At 42.6% G+C, this 23210-nt stretch overlaps 1 protein-coding gene across 1 annotated transcript; it reads right to left on the bottom strand.

Annotated features, from left to right (window-relative positions):
• Positions 1-167: 167 nt before the first annotated feature.
• On the bottom strand, positions 168-19537 carry MUC13 (mucin 13, cell surface associated). Its single transcript, XM_010569948.1, has 10 exons — positions 19480-19537; positions 14407-14526; positions 13377-13483; positions 10989-11100; positions 7437-7562; positions 6193-6304; positions 5066-5103; positions 2752-2839; positions 1469-1676; positions 168-218 (listed from the first exon to the last, which is right to left on the bottom strand). Exons 1-10 carry the CDS (start codon positions 19535-19537, stop codon positions 168-170), a joined length of 1020 nt encoding a protein of 339 aa, XP_010568250.1.
• Between the last annotated feature and the right edge of the window lie 3673 nt (positions 19538-23210).

A 23210-nucleotide genomic window follows, 5' to 3' on the forward strand; every position in this document is an offset into this window, starting at 1 on the left:
ATGACCTCTTTCAAGCAGGGGTCTTCCTTTCGAAATCTTCAGAGAACCTGGGGTTATGGACTTTGTTGTCTTTTCTGCTGAAGTAACTGCATTGCTGAGAGGCTGTGAAACTCTTTGGTCTGACCCATGGTCGCGATGGACATCCATCCTTCTACCACTCTGGTCACTTAGTATCTGCTCTGCATCCTAAAGCCCTCAGACTCCCGTGATGCTTCATACTACACAGAATTTGGACAAGAAAAGAAAAGAAATAAAGAGTAGCCCTGGGTCAGAGAGCTCCTTTCTCAAAATAGTTCACCGTGTAGCACACTGCACATGATAGCCCTCTCTCTGTGACACACCAGCCCTCAAGGACAACCAAACAGGCAGATTTTCATCAGCAAGAAGTTGACATCTTTGGAAAGTTAGAAATGGCAAAATCTACGTGAATCTGATCAATCAACTAACTAAATAGATGTTTTTCTACTCTTAATTGGCAGCTTTTTAAAAGCGGATTTTGGTTTTTTTAAACATCAGGTTTCTGTGTTGCTTATATCACAGTTTAGGCCTCAATTCTGCAAACATGTAAATGTATTACAACTAAACAGGTTTTCTTCACTAAACAGGGTAGTTTCTTGCACCGCAGAGGTGGAGCTAAAATGTCATTTAAACACAATTTGAATGGACAATGTGCTTCCTATTTACTCGATGCATGCAGAACCCAGCAAATCAATCATATCACAGCATAGCACTTCTCAAGCCTCTGCTTCCTCCACAGCTCCCTTGCAGGGTTCAAGGATAAAACAGGCCGTTTTTTCAGAACACACCTTTCAGCTAATGACATGCCTCTGCTGAACAGGCTCCCCTGGGCTATATCAATGCAAAAGCTGTGCTAGCTTTTTCATGGCACTTGACACTTACCCCTTTGCAATGCTGCAGCAACTGCAGAGGGTCTTGCTGTGAACTAGGCATTGGCAGAGTGGGTGGGAGGACACCGACCCACTGGGCAGCTGTGCCAGCTTAAGCTGACTGTGAATCTTGCATGAGGCTGCAACTGGGAAGTGCCAGTGCAGCACCTATTGACACTACAACCAGCTTAAAAGCAGCACAGGTTACAAGAGCCTGTGATGTTTGCATGCGCGCCTGTGCTGAAGGACGTGTTTGGTCAATGCGGACAAATGTCCTACAACACAGCAGACCACTGCCCAGCCAAACTGTTGCTTTGACCCTTGCTTTTCACATATCCCTCCTGTGACTCAAGGATGACTACTGGGGCTTTAGAAAGGTCTTCATAAGGTGAGTGCTGATCTCTGTATTCAGGGAAATTTTTTTCAGCTGCATCTACACTTGTTTGGTTGCCTTTGCACCACTTTGGCCTTCTAGATCAAGGGAGGATGGACAGAGTGGAGTTTAGGTTCCAACAATGTCTGTAGCCCGTAATGCTACAGTTCAGGAACGCAATTCTCGTAGGCCTGTGTGAAATACTTACCAAATCTTCATAATCCCTCTCTGGAAAATGACGTCTATTTGCAGAACACATCTCATATGGGTTGTTTGGCTGATATCCTGGGTTTCCATGGCCAGAAGTGGTCTGGACTCTGGGGAACATTGTGGTCTGTCCGTCATCAGAGGTATCTGGGTTGGAATTTCCTGACTTTATCAGTCTTTTCTTCTCTGGATCTTGTTTGCGTTGGGCTCTTCAGAGGAAATGAAAGAACAAAAGAAGTTTTAAAAGACATTTTAGTGTGCCTTACTGAGTAAGTCCAACTTATTGAGTTATCCACTCCCACCTTATTTTGAATGCTCAGTCCTGTTCTGAAACATGCAACATGCAAGATTTTTCTAGCATACCTATTGCAAAACACTTGTTATCAATGATAGGGTACAAAGATTGGTGTCTCTTATCACAGGTGGGGCTAAGCTGCTAGGAGAGACAGAGGGGGACTTTGGCCTCTTTTAACTAGTTCCTAGAGTGAAGGAGTTTCCTTAACCACCACTAGCTCTAACTGACTGTTCAGAGGAAGAAATGAGGCATTCATTAGGCCTGATTAAGAAAAGTTGCCCTCATGCCTGCAGCGAAAGCTGGACACTCAAATGATGCATTTGGATTCTCTGTGATCACAAGTCCATACACCCCACACACACTTGGCACCCGCTTGTGCACCTGCTGGCGAGCTATGCCTGCTATGGGCGGTCTTGTAGGCATCTTTACCTGGGCAGTGCTGAGAGCAAAGGCAGAGGAGCTGCTTGAGAATTTCTATATTTATTGTGTGGAGAGAAGTGAGGAGGTGCAACTGTAATTGGGAATTTGCTAGTACACTGGGAATAGCAAGCTTTAAAGAGATGCTTGGCTGGAAATGCTTGCCTGTATTGAGCTGAAAGGAGCATGCCAGGCCTTGAGCTGAAGTGCTAGCAGGGAAAGCTGCAGAGGGTCTGAATTTGGGCCACACAGTCTTCTGATATTAGCATCCTTTGTCCATCTCATCCAGATGCCATATCAGGACTGGCTAGGGCAGGATTATAATTAGTGGGTCAGATGTGTATTCTGAAGACTTGGCTAAAGCTTTCTGAATTCACAGCAAGAGAACAAATACTTCTGGGAAGAGCACACAGGCAAAACCAAATTCTAATGGCTACATGACTTAAATGAACTTGTCTGCCCAACTAGGCATGCAACCATATTCACAGCCCTGCCCCTCACTAAATTTCTGCTTAGCTCTCTACGTACATGCAGAAATGCAGCTTCTATTCAATTGTAAGAAATAATCTTACCTTACTGAAACAATAGAGACTGCTATCACTAAACTCAGGATAATGGCTCCAAACACTGTACCCACTATTATAAGGATGAGTTCACTATCTGGAAACAAACAAACAAACAAACAAACAAACAAGAAACATCAATTGAAAACTCATGGTAAATATTGAAAACCAAGTCCTGTCCCTGTCCTCTTACTATGAAAGAGAGAAAGAGAGAAAGGAAGAAAGGAAGAAAGAAAGAAAGAAGAAAATATGAAAGAAATAGAAAGAAAGAAAGAGAAAGAAAGAAAGAAAGATGAAAGAAATATGAAAGAAGATGTTATTCATTCCCAGGCTTCTGGTGCTGTCTCAGTACAACTGTCTGTGGACACAGAAAGATGTACATTAAGGAACTGATCTGCATTAAACACCATCTCTTCTGGATGGCTATTTTGATCCCAGCTCAGGGTCCTAATCTCATGCACTGAATGGCTTCACATAGTTATAGCTGAGGGACAGGAACAACTGGGAGGGTGTAGGGGTTGCTTAAGCTAGTATTGCTGCTAAAATAAGTAGTTAGGCATCAAATAGGCTCTTGTCATGCCCTAGGCACATAAGGCACACCAATCCGAGGTGTCTATTATGTGGCACTATGAACACTGCATAAATATGCTATATCTGAATAAATGTTTGGCAAGGAAAATTCATTTTCACTGATCTTGCTGCAGAACCAGCATGACTAAGGGAGGAAGACATGGATTCTGTATATCTTCCTTCAACTGTGAATGGAATTGCTATTAAAACCTGGTCTTAGCTCAGCATAGCCATGGTAAGAAAAAAAAAAAGATAATTGTGTCCTCCAACACATAATTTCAAGACAAGCGTGTGAAGAGTAAGACAGTCTCTTGAGCTACCCAACCTTACTGGTGATACCTACTTGAAGATCCCAGTCTGGATTTATGAGTTTGCCATTTAATACACTGAATGCCTGTACTGGAGATACACAACATGAAACCACCAACTGTGCCATTACCAGCAGAACAATCCAGCACATTTAATCATAGGACCATACATCGAGACAACAGGGAATATGATTAGTTGAAAGAACGTTATGCCAAACACATCTGTAAAGTATCTTTGGTTATTGCTCAGCAAACTTTTTATATCAATACCCACTCAGTGCTATATGGAGAAGATGTGGCTATTAATGGAGTTTGTTATCAGCATGTCTCAAATTCATGTTTAAATTCAGAATGTGTTGATTTTGTGCTGATTTAGCATTTTCATTTGCTTTATGAAAAAAGCCTTAACATTCCCAAAACTTTCTCCAGAAAAATATGTTCCATGTGATAAAAAATATCCTTCCTGCCAAACATTTATACCTAGCAAGATTCACTGTGCTGCACTACAACTACCGTTAGCCAATCTCCAAAAATTTTAGGCAAAACCAGAAAAAAACCCTTGAAGATCTCATTGCGGCAGACACAGGTACGTTAAACGTATATTAACATGTATAAGTTTAAGAATGCAGCAGTGTGAGACTCCGAAGGGCCACATGAGGATATAGCTTTTGCACAAATAAAGCCAAAGGAGTTGTGAGAAGTTGTCGTGGTTTAACCCCATAACTGTTTGGTTTTAAGTCTGCCTTTGACTGTATTAGATGTTCCGAGTTTAGGCACATGCAAACACTAGCAGGCATGAAGAATGTCCTCTCCTAATCTATATGATGGTGGAAACTGGAGAAGGTGCAGTGAACAGCTGCAAAACTGACTCAGAAAGGGAAAAAGCTTTGGAAGGCCTGGCTGGTTAGCTTGTCCAGATGATTACAATTATGGGATAACACAGTTGAGGCCATCATCTCTTCACCAGTATACAGTACTAAATACTATGCAGTGCTTGCAAGGTAAAGCACAAACAAGAACCAGTGGTTAGATATTAAAGCAGAAATATTTCAAATGAGAGTAACCCACTGATGTTTTAATAGAGGGAGTGATTAATTACAGGAGAAACTAATCTGTTAGTGGTGCTGAGTTCAGCATTGCACATCTTCAGATGAGGACTAAATGTTTTTCTGTCAAATAACCTGTCTTTGACTAAAAACTACTGGGCTTAATGCAGAGGTAATTAGAGAAAATGCTACTTTCTGTCTGAACATGAGTTTCAAGGAGGATTTTTCCTTCCAGGCAACAATGGAATTTCACTTGTTTTTTCCTAACATTTTCCTGCTATCAATACAGGATGGTGGCACCCCTAAAGACTACTACTTGTTATTTTTATGTCAGTCAGATTAAACATTACCAGATATTTTTCCATTCTATAATTAAAAATCAGAAATTCTTGTACTTACTGTTATTGCAGTTCTCCCCAGAGTAGCCCACTGGACAACTACATGAGGGAAAAAAGAAAAAAGGGGAAAGAAAGAAAAGAAAAGAAGTATAATGTCATTAAGCAGATGATCACAAAACAATAGTGTATTTCCACCTTTTATCAGCAGTTTCTCTGCAAGGTGTGTTCATTAAAGGTTTCCTCTTTAATGCTATCTTAATATTGAATTCTTTAGCTTTATTGTTAGAGTAAAACAATCTGAGATTTTCAGAATGATTGGTGAGCTGGGCTCACCAAACTCAAAGTTTCAGGGTTCTCAGCCTGAAAAATGTTAAAAGGGCCTAATTTCTCCAAAGAACTAAGCCCTACACCTCTGAGCCACTTGGAATTGCTACCCACTCTATCAAAAGCCTCAATATAAGGACTGGTAGCTTTTTATTTTCCTCCCTTACTAGTTTCTTGTATTTAAAATATTTTGACTTTACAGTAAGAAGTGTTCAGTGTGTAGAAGCAGTAACTACAAAAAGAGCGGAATTAATGGATATGGGAAGTAAGGTCCCTCTGCTTATCCACTGGAGCAGAGCACAACCAGTCACTTACTTAGCTTCACTAGCAAACAACACTGCTCTGTTCTGATCCTGAGCTGACAGAAATACCCACAGAGAGAAAACCAAGATGAAATAACATAGGTCTGAAAGTTATCAGGAAACAGAGTCCCCACTGACATCAGTGGAAACTTTCCAGGGATCTGGGGCAAGTCTTGCTCTAATGCCTGTTGCTTGCTAAAAGCTTCAGCATACCAGTTCTCATGGCTCAATTACTCTGAAGGAATAGTTTATGTTTATGTGGGCAACCCACAAAATAAGTGTGAAGTAGTTTATCCTCTTCACTGACTCACAGATGACCTTGGTTCTCCTTGACCTTCCTCTGAAGTATTATGAGTGCACACCAACAGCTAATGCCAAGCAGTTAAAATGCCATAACTTGTGATACCATGGGAATTTGTCTACCTGCTAACCACCTTAGGCACCTCTCTGATTCACCTAGCTGCAGCCTGTTCTTCTAGACAGAGGGTGACCCCATGCTAGATGGTCTTCTTCCCTATCTTTGCCCAGAACACAGGAACGCAAGAAAAAGCTGAGTACTCACGGTACGCATTTGTCATTCTTCTTTTCAAAGTTAGGCATGCATTTGCATGTTGGAGTCCCTTTTTCTTTTGCACAGTACTTGTTTTCTTCTGCAGAACAGTCTTTACTGCAATCTGTATTTTCAGAGGGAAAAAATACAGAGTGAATTGAAGATAGCCCCCAAAAAATCAACATTGGAGAAAATCTCCCCCTCCCGCCCCCTTTTTTATTGCACTGTAAACACACAACTTTGTTGTGCTTCAGAGCATCAGAATGGCTTTTTTTAGGGCTATACCTATGTAGAACAGAAACTGAAATACAAAAGCACAAAATTAGAAGTAAATGGTCATTGTTTAAAACCATTCAGCTTCATCAGAATGGAAATCTGGCTAGCCTGCATCTTACATAGGCAAGCCACAACCTGCAGTTTGGTCTCACAGCAGATGATTTGTATTGCAACTGATCTAAAACTGGATCAGCTTTAGACAGGTTAGCGGCCACAAAGGCCTTCACTAGATCACATCTCAGTGTCCTTTTTTATAGCCAGCTTTCATTATTTTATCATGAGTATTTGCTATATTTGTTGTTTTTCTTAAAATCTCATATCTTAGACCTTTTTCTGTAGGGTGAAAATTTTAGTGCTCATAACTAGAAAATACAGTACATCTCAGGGCTATGGAGGATAGCTAAAAATATAAACAGAGTACTCATTAAAAGATTCAAAATGAACACGTAAATAAAACCCCAACAACTAACAGTTCCTAAAAATCACATAAAACATTCTTCCCACAAAAAGCTGTCTAAATACAGGTAATGCAATCCTAGAACTACCAATGAGGGACAGAGCTTTAACAGATCGTTGTAGTGCATCATGAGACTTCCACTTCTGTCAGCATCCCCCCATTGCTGCCTCCAGGTAGCATGTAGAATTTATTCCCAAAATATGTCCTAGCAGGGAAGGCTGTGAATCTAGGATCCAATTTGTTCCATCCTTTACCTATTTAGGTTTCAATTCTTACCAAAAGTTTAACAATGCATTTAAAGAGTTGCCTATTCAGGCTTTAGTAGTTTATTCTACTGGAATAGAATTATGGAACCATCTAAAGTGAAACATGAGAATGTGTTTCTGTGGCTTTCTTAAAAAGACACACATTCCCTGATTTTTAGAGGTTAGCCCATTTGTGGAGCGCCCTTTTCAAAAAGGGACTGAGACAGGGAATAACCAGGTCAGCCTTTCAGGGATAGATAAAGTAACAAGGTTCTTACCTGAACAAGAACGATCATCCCATTCTGTCTTTGAGAAACTACTTTTGCATACGCATTTTGGAAACATACTTTCTACGCAGTTTGTGGTCTGAACATCACATTTAAAAGCAGCACAGTAGGATGTAGCTTTAAAACAGAAACAGGAAGCAAACCTGAGTACTAATAATATCATTTCATAGAAAGCAGTGCACTTGCTCAGTAAATCATAAACCAATTATTTAGCAATTCAGAAAAAAAACTTCTAAGTCCTTTTTTTGGACATCAATACTGCAGGTATTTGAACCAGCCCTTTCTTTTCCCTTGCTCTTTACCAGTTGAGGTCCTGTTTCCATCACATCTTCTGACCTTCTGTTTCTCAGCCTCCTACAACTGCCTCCAAACCTTCCTGTCCTCCAGTCCACAAGAGGGAAATTCTACCCATAAGTTCATATTCTGAACACTGACTTTCTGCCTTACCTTAAAAAAACTATAGAAAACCCCCAGCACTATTCACTTAGTTTTTCTTACAGCTGAACTGTGAGGCCCAGATCCCATACAGTGCTACACAGATATAAATATTTATGGGCATGCAGCTCATTTCATGAGCAATATTAGTATCCTGTTTGCCCAGCATGTTGCTCTTTAGATCCATGTCCTGGTGGTGGGAATGGTTTGCAAACCTCAGTGGGTGGCATGCAGTGGAGGGATGTGATTGCACTGTGCTTTGCGAGCTCGTAGTGTTTCTCTATTTCCCCCTCACATTTAGGACCAGTACACAGGAAATGTCATGACTGAGGTGGATACAGTCACCTTCAGAGACCAAACTCAGGCTATCAGTCATGAAATGGACTCCTTTAATTATTAGCTACAACTTTTGCAAAAGCTGATTTCAAAATAGGAGCTTTTTTTTTTTAAGAGAAAAAAGTCCATATTTTATTTAGAAAATCATTCTCCAAATATTATACTTTTAGTAATGCAAGACTTTACTGGTTTAGAACAATTAATCACTTAGCTCAGTAGCTAATCAGTGAGGCCTCATTTCAATTAATTATGGAAGAAGTCTAAAGAGAGTTTCATCCATTTTACCAGTAAAATACCGACTTATTCTCAGAAGCAATATATATGTCTGTATATATTTGGTCCTGATTTTTCCAGCCACTTAACACTCAGCAGATTAAAATCAACATGCCATTGCTTACTTGGGAATAAGCATTTTCCTTCTCTTCTTTACACAGGAAGCAGAAAGCCTTAATAAGACAAAAAAGCCCAGCACGGAATGGTTGAGTCTTCAAAATTACCCAAGATTGAACATTCAGCTCCTAAAAATCAACAAGGCTTGTGGTCTGATGGGCTTTGCTGCACACAGAGATGTTCTAACCAGCGTTGAAGATAGGAACCTCTGTTTCTACTGATTATTTACTCCCACAGTAAGGAATTACATACCTCTGTACTGAGAGACGTAGGGTGAAGTTTCTACTGCATTAGTTACTGCAGAACTAACTGCCTTAATGTTTACAGTTGAGTTCTCCATAAACAGGTTTGCCACTGTTACACTCACTGGAAGAGAAGCTCTGCCTTCTTTTACAGGTCTGAAAAGTACAGATGATTGATAGCATCATTTTAAAGTCTCATATAATCCATATGGATAACAAGCTAGATGCACAGACAAGAGAAGATTTCTACCAAACCTCCCTCTCTCCCCTAGCTTCTGCCACCCCACAATGTAGGTAATTACTAAGACACCTGAAAATTAGTTCAAATCTTGCTTAGGAATACATTAATGGCCATCTTTCCAGTAGATCCAGATGTGAATAGGTAGCTGGTAAGCAAAGGCTGTTTGATTTAATGCTAACATCACTCCTTTGTGTGCTGTTGGCACGTAACTGGTATTTTTTTACTGGGCTAACCTCAAGCCATCTGCAGTGTGGAGGACCTTATCTGTTAGACCCTAACTTTTACATGTTCCTATCAGCCTGTGGTGTTATCCAGGCATGACATGGAGAACCCATCCTGAAGCATGGTGAGGATAATTCATGGTATGACCACAACGAATTCAGAAGGGTCTGTTTGCAATGTAGAGGTATCTATGCTAACTGCATCCTGGCTGGGTTGGGTTCAGCTGGACAGCAATCTCCCTGGGGTGAGGTGGAGAACAGCAGTGACTACCTTGTTCCTCAGCTGAACTTCGTGTTGCTGGGATATGCACACAAATACCTTTAAGTGCTAGATTGCGGTAGTGCCTTAAGATGTTACTGTGTCCCATGTGTTTGTCACAACCGCTCTGCTGGAAGTTACTGCCCTCACAACTCTGCTAGAACAACAGTCTGCTTAAGTGCTTAATCCATGGGGTTTGCTGAAAGGGTTTACACTGCTGTGTCTGCTAGCATGCCAGGTTTTGCTTGATGTGGGTTAGGGAGCACTCACAGAGAAGCTGGCAGAGCTCTGGGGACAGTAACGTAACAGATGTGGATGGGAAGAGAGGGATATCTTACAGTGTCTGCCTAGATCAGCAAAGGACCTATGCCTGCAGCTACAGTCACCATAGCCCATTCAATAACATCTTTGCTCAGCCTGCCACCAGGAGAGACCAGCAAATGCACAATGAGATGCAGTGGCCTTCTATAATGAGAGTGTTTCTTAAATTAAACTGGGACTCCAGGTTAGACCTGTTCACAGGAACCTCTGAGTTAACTGTTACAATTTCAGAGACATGTCAGATATCATAGGAACTGCTAGTTATAGCACAGTGCTATATCCTACGCAGTGCTAAAAGTGGGACATGCACTGTGGAGCTCTCTCAGCCATCCAAATTCACAGACATATTGGAAATCCAGGGGGTAAAAATGTCTTTAAAAATACGAAAAGAATGTCCTCCATTAGCAGGAGGCATACTGAACTGAACTCATCCCATATCCTTTCTTAGACTGAATACTCCATGGGAAACAGATTAAAATGGGGTGTGTGGGAAGCATGTACTGTGCAAAAACCAAACTGACAAACTTACTGAATTTCCACGATGACAGTCTGTTCAAAGCCTGCTAAATATTTGAAGGCATCCTTAAACTATAAAAGAGAAATGAATTGGAGTTAAAGGCAAGCAGAAACATAGACCAAAAGCATATGAACCACTGAGGCTTCAGCTGTAAAGTTTTAATCCAGAACATGCTACTATAGGCACAAATAAAGCAAGCTGATTTGTCACATCCACCGTGCAAGATATTGCAGAAGAGGAGCAGTGGGGTGGTGCTGCAGAACAGGGAATATGGGAGAGCAGTGGAGGAATGGAGAGACAAGAGTTGAATGGATGTCAGGCAGTGCATTAGGGTTGACTGGCTGGATAGCTACAGATACTCCCTTGTAGACTCATCGCTTAGAAGGGCGTCTCTGCGGTACCAGCTGTGGTGGTGCAGCACTCCCCAGGCCACATTGCAATGTCAGAACCAACCAACATTGTGTTCTTTTGCAGTGACTTGGGACAATCTGGTACTTTCTTACCCTGCCTATGGTACAGTGAATCAGGATGATTAGGCACTCCCTAATCATACCTGAAACTCCTGTTGCCTAGAACTGTACCTGAAACTCCTGCTGCTTCGATCATGGCCCGCCTTGGAGGGTGCCAGAATTGCCTGACAAGAATTGTGGCCAGAATGGAAATACACTGACCAAAGTCAATCATCTCGCAACCCTGTAAACAGTGATCGTAAGTGAGACCCTTTGAGCTCTCTGGGATCACTGCAGGCTGCGACTCAGTATCTCCCTCTGAGTTGGGATGCCTCTCAGGGTAGATTTCACAAGGATTTTTAAAAGTATATTTCCAGAGGATTTTAAGTAGTAGATGTCGTGAGGATTTCAAAGAGTAGAATTTGCAAGGATTTCTATGATTGTCTGCTGATAGATGCTGACAAAGAAGGGGTCAAATATCGTCTGCTGACAAATGTCGATGAAGGAAAATGGTGACTGATTCACTACAATTAGATTTCCTGAGGTTTTAAAGATCATTTGGTACTAATAATTTACTATAATTGGCCAAGAGAGAAAAATCTTGATTATAGGTTAACCTCTATATCTGTGTGTGTGTTTGTGTGTGCGTGCAATTTGATTTAGGAAACTTTGTAGTGCTGATAACAAACTTTATTAAATCACTCTGATAATTGGCAGATATTATATACTGATAAGTATTGTTAAAAATCATATAACCTAATCTTGTGATTTACTGTAATAGTGTTAATAAATCTTAAACTGCTGCTACCTCAAAGTAATGTAGGATCCATAATCACTCATTCCCTGACAAACTGGCATAGTAATTTAATGGGAGTTTTTCCTTACACTTTGTATCCCTTCTACTAGGCATAAACCGTTGTCCAAGTTGGATCTAGCTGCACCTAAGCTCCATCAGGAGTTTAGAAAGCAAGTGGGCCCATTCTGAACCTCATGATTCAATGGGATGGTCTCCCTTACCCTTCTGCATCTCCGCTCTCTGTGTAAATCATTCTAACTCAATTCTAATTTTATTTTACTTTGTATGTTTCTCCCATGTACTAAGTAATAGAGTAAACCTTGCTGTCAAACTTTGTAATGTCGCACTTTTACAAAGTCACATTAAGAAAATCACTTTTGCTAATATCTTTGATGGTGATTCTTTAAGTGATCTAAACCTCTCCTTTCGTGACACCGACCTATGTGTAACTAGAGGGAAGAGGGAGAATTAGGCATCCTTACAGATGTCATATGTCCCTAAGATGCAGTGAAGTAGGATCATCAGGGGTTGATCTTGTGGGGAGAAGCACAGCACTCCTGAAAGCACTGGGGCCTGGATGAGGTCAGTAGAAAAGTCACTGCTCTCCCTCAGCCTGTGTGAAGCAGGGAACAACTGGTGGAGGCAGCTGCCTCCAACTGCCACACAAGCAGGCGTCACCGTGAGAAAAGGATGAGATGTCTAAGTCAACTGAAATGAAAGATAAACTATCATTCTTTGTAATAAATATTGTTTTCTATGCAATTTTCACTTTTGCATGCTATTGCATATCTATTCTAGTGCTGCATATCATGCCCTTCTATAGCCATGTCATGAAAAGACGTTGGACAAAAAAATAGAGGAAAATATTTTTTAACATTCTGGAGAGGTAATTTTGGGTTATTTTCTGATAAAACATTCATAGGAAGCAATATAATAACATGAAGAATTTGATAACCATTTTTTATGAATTCTGATTAATATTTGGTGAATATATTTTGATCAGCTGTCTGGTAGAGTTGCATACCTCTTCTTCCTTACTTTCAGAAACCAACATAAGCAAATCCACTTGTTTCAACATGACAGTAAAAATTAAACTGTTCGTCTTATTTCTCCAGCAAATCCTTTACCAGATTTTTATCTATAATCATAGAATGCTCAAAATGTGTAATATCCATTTCAGTAATAGCATTAAAATACTAATCCTGGTATGCTTATGGAAGAGGCTTATTATTTAGGTATTTAGACACAGCTGGACAGCCATCCTGAAAAGTTTGTGCTGTGTGGAAACAATAGTTTTCATTAAAAAAAAAAAATAAAAATGTTAATTTTTACTCATACCACCGAGTATTACTGAGCCCCTAGCAAACAGCAGAGATCAGAAACTAAACGGGTTGGAAAACTTCACTCAGCCCCATGGTTTCTGGAGAGGGAATGGTGAAAGATACAGAGCAATTTATGTGAGAACTTCCCAGAATAGAATTGGCACTAAAAATGCATATATTCCTTATTTCAGGTACATCACTTCAGCAAGAGCCATGCATGTACTCATCTGAGGGCAAAAATCAAGTCTTTTATGAATAGGTCTAAACTATTGTGAAGCATTCGCTGAAAGAAGTAGATTTCTCAAGTGAAACCACATTAAAGGCAGCATGTATCCCCTCTGTCTGCATGACATTCAGGATAGCCTTAAATAAACAGAAAAAAACCAAAACATCGTCACTCACAAACTTTGTTGTATTTTGGAACACCTCTTCATACTGCATGGAATTTACAGTTTGAACGCTATCACTGTAAAATCCTTTCAGTTTAATGACCCCTGGGTATATTTTCCCTGGAATGAGAACAGAGAATATTAATTAATTAGAAAGCATTCAACTGAGTCGGGTTTCACCTTAGAGTTCTCCAGCTTTCAGAGATAGGGAAATACAATGCAGAAATCAATCAGTGCTATTTTTCATATACTGGAGGAATCAGTAGCAAACAAATATTTGCTCAATCAATCCAGTTACAATGGGGGATGTACTCTGGCTACCTGAGAAGCAGGCAGGATCCTGGGCTCAACCAAACTGGCCAAACTATGAAACTGAAAAACATCAAACTGTAAGCATGGCCTGAAGCTAACAAAAGACTCCATCTGAGGTGTTACAGCATTTAGTGAGAAAATACCTATATTAAGGACTCCAAAGTTGCAGCCACTAAGCAACTAACGTGGTTCACCGTATCTGAAAAAGCAATTCAGTGTCTACCTGCTTCTTTGGGCTCACAAGTAAATTTGAGAATCCTGCTTGTTGCCACTTAAAATAAGAAGCCTCATTGGTCACATGCTTGGCCTTCAGCGGTATCTCAGAGATGCGTTTCAGCAGGACTGTGATGAGTGTTCAGCAATAGGGAAAATCAAGCCGGTTGTTCATAGGTCTTCATGAGTTTGGGCTTTTTAAAATCCTGGCCACTGATATTGATGTCAGGTTTACGCTTGCATTTTTTTCTGCTTTTGACTCATTTTAATCTCCAGTACCCCTGACAGAGAACTCACCTTCTTTCCCTAGCACATAAATCTCTTTGGCTGTTACTTTTTTGTGAGATAACAATCTAGGTCATTGTAGCAGTGGCTGTCTGCAAAGCAAGGCATTATTCAGCAGTAACTTTCCCAGACTGATTATGTTTTCAGTTATGAGAACAAGGGATATGGGAAGAAAAATTCACCTGAGCAGTTATCTACGAACTAAAAATATAGATTGCCCTTCTGTAACTCACCTTTGTGACAATCCTTGTTTCTATAGTAGAATCCATATTGGCACAGGCAAGTAAAAGTGCTATATAAAGCAACACATTTAGCCAATTTTTCTCCACAAGAGTCTGGGTTGCACAAGTCCCCTGATACAAAGATGAAAGATAGTGACGTCAGGATTTCTATGAAATTGCAATAACCAGTTCATATATAAAGTAGTTCATATATTAAATAGTTCATATATACTTCTACTAAAGGAAACTACCAGGTATGTTTTATAGAGCAGAGATGCATTTAAAGAGCCCATGGCTATGTCTTGTTTGCTTAATGTCTGTATAGTAACTGTTTTCCCTACAGAGTCCAGCAGGATATCACAGTGAGGACACAGAGTAATGCTGAAATTCATTATCTGTCATACTGAGCATTCGCAATGGAACTCTACTTAATACAACTAAAACCAAAACAAACAAAGTATATTGAGGGTTCCCAAAATCAGTGATTAAGTTAGAAAAAGGCAAACTACAATAACCTGTGCATCTTTAATACTGCACTTGTATGTACTTGCATTATTATAATACAGTATCATGGTAGGCTCTTTTAACACAGACACATTAATAAAACAAAGGCTCGCAAATTAATCATTATAGTATACATAGCAGCATACTCTGATATCTATTGAGGTAAGGAATTTGTTGCAGAGCTTACAGCTGTCAACAGTTGTCTTTTTTGTAGGGTATGCCCTTTGCCTAAAATGGCCACAGTTATAATTTCTCTGAGTAGCTATATATTCAGAAAGGATTTTAGAGTATGTATTTCATATCTATACATATTTCATTAGTTTATAAGTAATCAAAAGTTATATTTCAATATACATTATATATCAGATAGTAATTACAATTTTCTTATAGGTCACCAAATTCTGCTTTTCACCCTGCCTGCTTTCATTACTTAAATTCATAGGTATGTTCTCATAGATGAGGCAGAGAGTTTCTGCGCAACGTGGAAAAACAAAGTAACTCTCTTTCATCTCCCCAAAAGTGGAAAGGAAAAAACTTAATGAACTTTCATTGCCTAGAGGGCTCATCTCCAGATGTTATGTTTCCAGAGCTCCTCCTGAAGACGAATACTTTTTCTGGAGTAAGGAATCCCAATCAGAAAGCCTGCAACAACATCTCCAAAATTCTCCCCTTCCAGCAAAAGCCAGCAGGGAAGAGTGGAGAGATGTCACAGCATAAATGGGAGCTATTTATTATCTCCCCTGGAAAGTCCCACTGGGGTCGGACTTTGGCAGAGCTTGGAGGATTGCTGGGATGGAACTCTCCATGCTCCCTGGCCGTGACCCCAGGCACTCAGCCCCATGCTGGTTTGTGCCCCGGCTCCCCCCCTGCCCGTGCTCCAAGCAGCCACAGGAACAACTCCCTGGAGGTCCCAGTCATGGGCTTGCCCTGGGCACCTCCTCTGCAGGGATCCTCTTGCACTCGGGACTGGTGCAGGAGGCTAAGGCACCAAGCAGGAAAAGAGCAGCCTCTCTCTTCTAATCTTCCCCAACACTTTCCCTGTTGCAGCAAAGGCCAACAAGGAAAGAGGGAGGAGTGGAGAGCGTTCCCAGCCTTGATCTAGGCACCTTTGTCTCCCCTGGGAGAGGAACCCGGAGGAAAATGGGAAGGGGGTCTTGCCCCTGCCTGTGGGGCCTGCAGAGCTCCCTCGGACTGAGTTACTCCAATCTATCCTCGGAAAGGGATGACTGAGGCCCTTTGCTCCTTACCTGAAGCTGTTGTCATCACAGGTGTGGTAGTAGTATTTCCAGTGCTGTTTCCTGATGAAAGGAAAAGGAGACGGTAGCACAGCTTAGTGTTGTGTGTTGGAAAAGTCTTGGGGAACTCTGTGTGCGCAGGACAACTCTGAGCAGGTAGAGTGGGGGACTTGCGTGGGGCTGAGCAGCCACAGCCCCGGGCAGCCATGTCCTGACTTTGGGCTCTCCCTGGCCATGATGGCTCATTGGTGTCATTTCTTCCTTCGTAGTCCTTCTCCCTCCCCTTGGCATTTGGCTCCTTCACACCAACAGCATTTTTGTACCCTTCCTGCCTTTATTCTCTAGGCGATTGTGGCGTGCTCAATTGCCAGCATATGCATGTCTCCCTGCAATACAGCTCCCTCCGCCTTCCCAAGGCAGGACCACACGGCCAGTGCTGGCTGCCAGAGCAGGGTCAGGGGAATCTCATTCTCTCATATACTTTAGCCTGAGAGCTAGCTGAGCTGTGACCTAGTGCCAGTGTTCCCTCCTTCTCTTTGTATGTCAATTCGCTTTTTTCATCCCTTAAACAAGCAGTGCCTTTACCATTATGCATTTTCAGTAGTTGCACTGTTTTTAATTAGATTTACATGACATTGCACTCCGCAGTTAACTTTATCACAGTGGCTCTTGAGATTCTGCTCTAGACCTCAGCTAAATCCACAGAAAATACATTTGCTGCAAGATATACATATATAGATACTTTGCAAATATGGAAGATGCTCTCAGGAGAGGCAGCATTAAAAACTCTATATGGACTCTTTCAGAGCAGCAGTGGAAGAATGACTGCCTTTGCTAACACCTTCTCCTATGCTGTAACAAACTCAAGTGGACATTGAAAGCAGAGTATTTTTATTCAAAGAATGCATATTTTGCTAAATTATCATCAGTGGTATCAAGACCCTCTTTCCAGGACTACACTTCCATGCAGTTATGACGGTATATATTATTTCTCTCATTCTTTTCCTTCCTTGTTATAATTCTTTCTGAATAGAGAGAAACCTGGCTGATACCAGACAATAGTTGAAAAATATTTTCCTCACATTCTGCTTTCAGCATTACTTGTTGCTGTGTTTACTCTTCCAAAGTATTTTATTTATTTATTTTTATGATGTTTATTTTGTATTTAAACTGTGTCATTCTTAACTCTTGATGTAAAGAATGTTTGGATTTTTTTTTTTTTTTGGCTAGAAGTAATGAGAACAAATAATAAAACAGCCTTGCTGATAAATATGTGATACTGACAAATGGCCCGTTTGGATCATATGATCTAACTTTAATCTGAAATGGTTAATACATGAGTCAGGAATAAATGTATTTACTCTGAGTTAATGCAGCTGCAATCATAATTTAATCTAAGTCATTAACAGCATGCAGCTGGATGACTAACGTATTTGTGGCTAAAATCCTTGGAACTAACACTCTCTTATAGCTGGTATATTAAAAAAATATTGCAAATCTCAACAGACATTTGAAAAATAGACTCCACTTTTCAAACGCTTTGTAGAGCTTTGAAAATCCAAAGTGAGGCAAATTTTACACAATTTTTTCTTCTGATCAATAAAGCTGACACAGAAAAGGCACATCAAAAACACAATGCTTGAAGTAATCCGTTAGTCTCCTATAGGTGAAGGGGAAACATAAGCAATTGTGCCAGTTCTCTGCCAAGTCTTCTACCTCCACTGGTCATCAAGTCCTATAGGCAGCATTATTTGCTTCCCAGTCAATGTAAAGAAATGTACATTTTTCCTATAACCATGATAACATGAATCTGTGCTGGCCACAGGCCATGGTTTTGGAGCATTGTTTAGACTGCCTTCTCAAAATGGATGTTGGGGCAGTAACCGCTTACAGAGCTAGTCCTTAGTCTACAACAACTGTTAGCCTTGTAGAGGCTCTGGCTAACAGTCATCCAGGAGTATCCTTTGGACTCAGGAAGAATTGTGTCTGTGGTGACAGCAGAGCACATGAGCTGCAATTGAACATGGCTGACAGGCTTGTCAGAGGTAACCTGAGTAAAGGTGGCTATTTTATGGCTCTGTCTGCCTAGGCCTAGCCTTCTGTGTAAGGAAACAGAATGTGCTAATAGACTTAGGTGTTTATTATGGAGATAAAGAAATGGATGTTACGACTGAGGTTATGGAATAACAGAGACATCTGGCTGCTGAGCAGGGCAGGGCCTTTGCCAGTACTATTCAAACAGACACATCCTGCAAACCTTTTACAATATTTACTTAGAATGAAAAAGGTTTCTGGGCAGGCCCATCTTGATGCAAAGTCTGTTCAAGTAAGTGAAAGACTCATGTTGCTTTCCGTAGCTCTTGTGTCAAGATTTTTCGCATCTTGCTGTTACCCACAAGCCTCCAAACAGAAAACTAACTAACTGACAATCTTGAAGACTTCTATGCTTAAAATTTATAGCTAAAAATTGGTCTGTAACATGTTGTAGGTGTTGCTGGAAATGTGTATGTTCACTCACGGTAGTCAACAGAGACCCACAACCATCTGTCACCAGTTGCAAGCTCAACAGCGTCAGTGAAGGTCTTAATTTGGCTCATATCTCTGTAACTTTATCTCCATTATTAGCTGGGAGTTTCCGTCCTCCCACAGCTTCAAGTTGCCACAAAACTCTTCATATAGTTGCCTTAACTCTACTTCTGCCAAAGCCTTCGCTCCCTTGTATCTGTCACTGAGTATCAGGGACAGGAAAGTTTGGGCAGAGGCTCTGGCCCACAACTACCGAATTTGTCACAATGGAGAAAAAGTAGTAAGTGGCTTCAGGAATGACACCTGCTCTTCAGTTTGAATAGACCACGGTGCAACTCTCTGCCACCCAAGTTGGTGGTGAAGTTCCCATTAATTTCAACAGGAGGGAACAAATGGTCTGTGAGCCAGCTCAGGCGGCACTGCTTTCCAGACTGATTGGTTAAGGAGCCTCTGGCCGGAAAGCCAGCGGCAGCACTCCTTTCCCTGGGTACTGGGGTGGAACAGTCGCACCTTTTGTTATGACTGTAATAGAGCTTGAATTACCTGGGTTTAGCATGCAGGTCCCCAAAACTGCTCTTGGAATAGGCTAAATTAAGTTAATCACAAGCACCAGTGATTTTGCATTGTTCTGTGAACAAGGAAAACGGTTGGCTTGCAGTAACATTTTTCATCATTAAGTAACCAAAATCTAGACATGCTGAGTTGTGTATCGCCACTGACCTCCAGCCTCTCAGCAGCTGCTGAAAGTACTAAGTGATCCATTCACTGCCACAGAATAGCTGCCCTGATAAATCCCAAAACAGAAGATAGTGTTTCTTACCTTCCGAAAGGCTCAACATCAGGATGGGCACCACAGCGAGGAATACACAGCGTCTCATTGCCGCTTCTGTTGCTGCTGCTACTTGCTGTTAAACCTAAGAGAAAGTGCTTTTCTCTTCTGGTGTCAGCCTATTTAAGGTCCCAGCCACAGGTAGAGAGTTCAGCCCTGAGCTGACGTCATGGTGGCAAGCAGCAAATGATAGATCCAAGCTGTGTTTTTTCTTCCTCCTCAGGCTGGGAGGAGATTTCTGGACCTGCCGTGTTCTTCCTTTAAGTCATAAATTCTTGAGACCTGTTGACACAAGGAAGTTACTGCTAAATAAGCTGACATGGGAACTGAGAGCACACCAGCTATCCCCTGCCAGCTCTCCATACTGACACCTTCAATGCAAATTAGATGGAGGGTGCTGTATAATCTGTTCTTAAAGTGGAAGAAGCTATCCTATCCCAAGGCATGCTAATTATGCACTTGGAGCAGAGTAGCTGGGATTCACATGCTCACTTTCCTTTGCAATAAATTACCAGTACAGACAAGCTTTATAACTCAGACTCCAACTGTTCTTTCCTTATAAGCAAAATTTTATGCCAAAGCACTTCTTACTGCTCAACAGGTTAAAAAGCAACAGACAATACCTACATCTTTGTCATCAAAGAAACAGGACTGACCCTGGGCCTTCTGGCAGTGATTATGGCTATTTTGTTTGCTGCTATCTTATGTGTGTTACAGGCTCACAAAAGTGGTGGCAAGAGAAGAGGGAGCAGGCAGGACAGCCAGCAGGTGTTTGACTTCATCTGGATGGCAGCCCTCCTTTCTTGAGAGGAAGCATGTTCGTGCTGGGGGGACATTTGGAAGCAGGGATGGTCAGGCTGGAGCAGGGAGCCCACAGCAGATCTTGAAGTGAGAAATAGCCCAGAAGGCCATGGAGCAGGTAACACAGCTATGACACAGGGAAAATAGGCGGGAGACAGAGGCTTTTTGACATTGCATCTCATGAAGCCTATGAAAATTGCTAGATAGAGACCAAGATGGAAGAAAAGGTCTCTGTGGGCAGGACCTGGTTTTCCCAAACCCTCTTATTTTTAATTTTGCCTCACCTGCCCAAGTTCTCTAGCTGAACAGTGTGTTTGTTCTGCTTTGTGCTCTAGTAAAATGCGCTGCTTGAGCCCATTAGAAATTGGATGGCCCACAGTGGTTTTCAGTTCCTCCTTTTCAGGCAAAGGTGTCATTTCTCTCACTTCAAAGGTCTGGGTGACCCTGGATCCTGCCACAACTGCCAGTAAAGTCTTTCTGTGAAATAAACACAGGTTATGCCATCATTATCGGACATGCACAAGAAGGTTGAGCAACCCATTGGTGTATCCCCCACAAAGCCACCTCTAATGTCTGCGGAGCTGGTCTCCTCTGGCAAACTCCACTGCCAGCAACACTGGCAGGTTATACATGTTTCTGAATGTGAAGTAAAACAGCTCTGTGTGTTAAACACCTCTCCCCTTCCTTCACCTGCTTTTGTTTGATCTGCTGTTTTAAGAATAAGACATGCCAGTCTCGTGTGCTAATCTCATATATTCAAGAGGGTGGATGCCCTTGTATGTAGGCGGGTGGGAGAGACCAGAAGTATTACTCAAGTCATTCCTGAGCTTAGGGTTGTCCTAAACTTTTACCTTGCACTGAACCAGGAAACACTGGTGGCTTACGGACAGCAAAAACTGTTGGCTGCTTCTCTGCTGGCACGGGAAACAAGCGGCCTCGTCCCTCTGCGCCCTGCCATGTGGACCTGCTCAGGGCGCCGAGCCCGAACCGTGGGGTGTTTTGTCTGCATCTTCCTTTGCCCCTCTGGCCCCGAAGCCCCTCCAGTGCAGCCTGCTACCCGCACCTACCCCCAGTCCCCACAGTGACCCCCCTGGCAGCACCTGCCCTATGGCAGCCTGGGACTCACCCACAGACCCCCCAGGAAGCCCCATGGCCGACACCCTGTGTGGTCACCAGGGTGGTTATGTGGGGTGGCAGAAAACCCAGACTCTGAGGGGAGGCTGGTATCGGGGTCTCAACGTGCCCCCCCTCGGGGGGGGGTCAGTGCCAGGGGCAGGGCCCAGTCATGGGGGCTGCCCCGGCCTTCCCCAGGGTGGTGGGCCTGCCCAGGGCAGGGGGCCGCATCATGGGGGATCAGGCCAAGCTAGGGAGTCCCTCAGGAGTCAGCGCTGGGCAGGGGCCCCTAGGCCCGAGACAGCCCACGCTCACTGTCAGCGAGCTGCAGGGCTGAGGGCGGTGGGGGACCAGGAGCAGCCAGGGCCCGTCCCACTGCCCCCGGCCAGGGAGCAGGGCCGGCCTGTGAGGGTGGCCAGGGTCAGGGCCAGCCCCGGGGCGACCTGGGGCATGCTTGGGTTCCTCACTCCAGCCACCCCCGCCCCGGCCCATGCTGGATCCAGCTTCTGCCCCGGCTGCTGCTTGCTCCCATGCCAGCCACGCAGCCCGGCCCCTTTGGTTCCTCTAGACCTCTCCTTAAAACTCCCCTTTGCCGGGGAGCTGACAGAAAAAGGAAAGGAAATGCCTGGAAAACATTTGTCACCAGAGTGCTGTTCCCGCCCTCTGCCCCAGGCCACCACTACCCTCCCGGCTTTGCCTCACACAAGGCAGGGGCACCCAAAAACTAAACCCAGACTCTCGCTCAAATAAAGCATTTCAGTCCTGAGCAGACTGGGCTGTGAGCCTCCAGGGACACCCAACACCCCTGGCACCAGCCATGTGGGGAGCCACAGCATGTGCTTAAGATGGAAATCAGTGTGCAGAGGGGGACAAGGCTGGCTGTGGAGGGTGTTTGGCAGAGCTGCCTGCCACTGGTCCTCTGGCAATGTCCATCTCCCATATCTAGACTCTCCAGTGATCACGATACATCCTCATTTTCAGGATGCCGCTTCAGGGTGCAACCAAACTAATCCAGGTCTTAAAATCTCCCTGTTGGCTGTGAAGTGAGTGTGTAGGACCAAGAGAAGTTCCCAGAGCACTGTTGAAAATGAGGGTCGGGTCTTCATCAGGTGTAAATGGTGCAGCTTCGCTGGCTACACTGGTATCTACAGGTTGAGTGCATAGTCCTGCACATTAAAACTGTTCTTTACAGTGAATGCACATCAGGAGCTGGCATATTGACTAAATTTTTAGAGTTCATTTCCATTCTTACTTGGTTGTTCATGTTTATCATGATCACAGTTTGGGAAGTGTGGATCATTTGTAATGCAACGGCACTAGTTCCTCCAGAAAATAATGCGCTGAACAGACACACCCCGTCGCATACCAGACCTTTACATCTCTGCATGCCCTTCCCTGTCCATTTTGTGACACACCGGTGGTCACAACTGGCTCTCCCTGGGGAGAAGAGGGGTGACAAGCTGTATGTGCCCCATTGCTTGCCAATTTGTGGGGGAATTAGTAATAGAGATTTGATGGTTTAGGAGAACAGACACAGAATTACCAAAACAGGAGAACTGATGTCAATGAAACATCAGCAGCTCTACTGCAATTATTAATGACGTTATTAAGCACCTGTTTGGACAATAGATAGTTGACTGTTATTCCAGACAGACTTGCACAGCCACAGCAGTTGTGATGTCCTGTAAGAAATTACAGAGAAAATTTTCTTTGCAGAAATAACTAAATAATTTTACAGAAGCTGTACTGACATATGAGTATTATGGAATAAAAAGTGTGCTATATTTAGTAACAAACACAGAAGTTGT

Source organism: Haliaeetus leucocephalus, unplaced genomic scaffold (genome assembly GCF_000737465.1).
Source record: "Haliaeetus leucocephalus isolate CR32 unplaced genomic scaffold, Haliaeetus_leucocephalus-4.0 Scaffold1, whole genome shotgun sequence".
Taxonomy (NCBI): Eukaryota; Metazoa; Chordata; class Aves; order Accipitriformes; family Accipitridae; genus Haliaeetus; species Haliaeetus leucocephalus.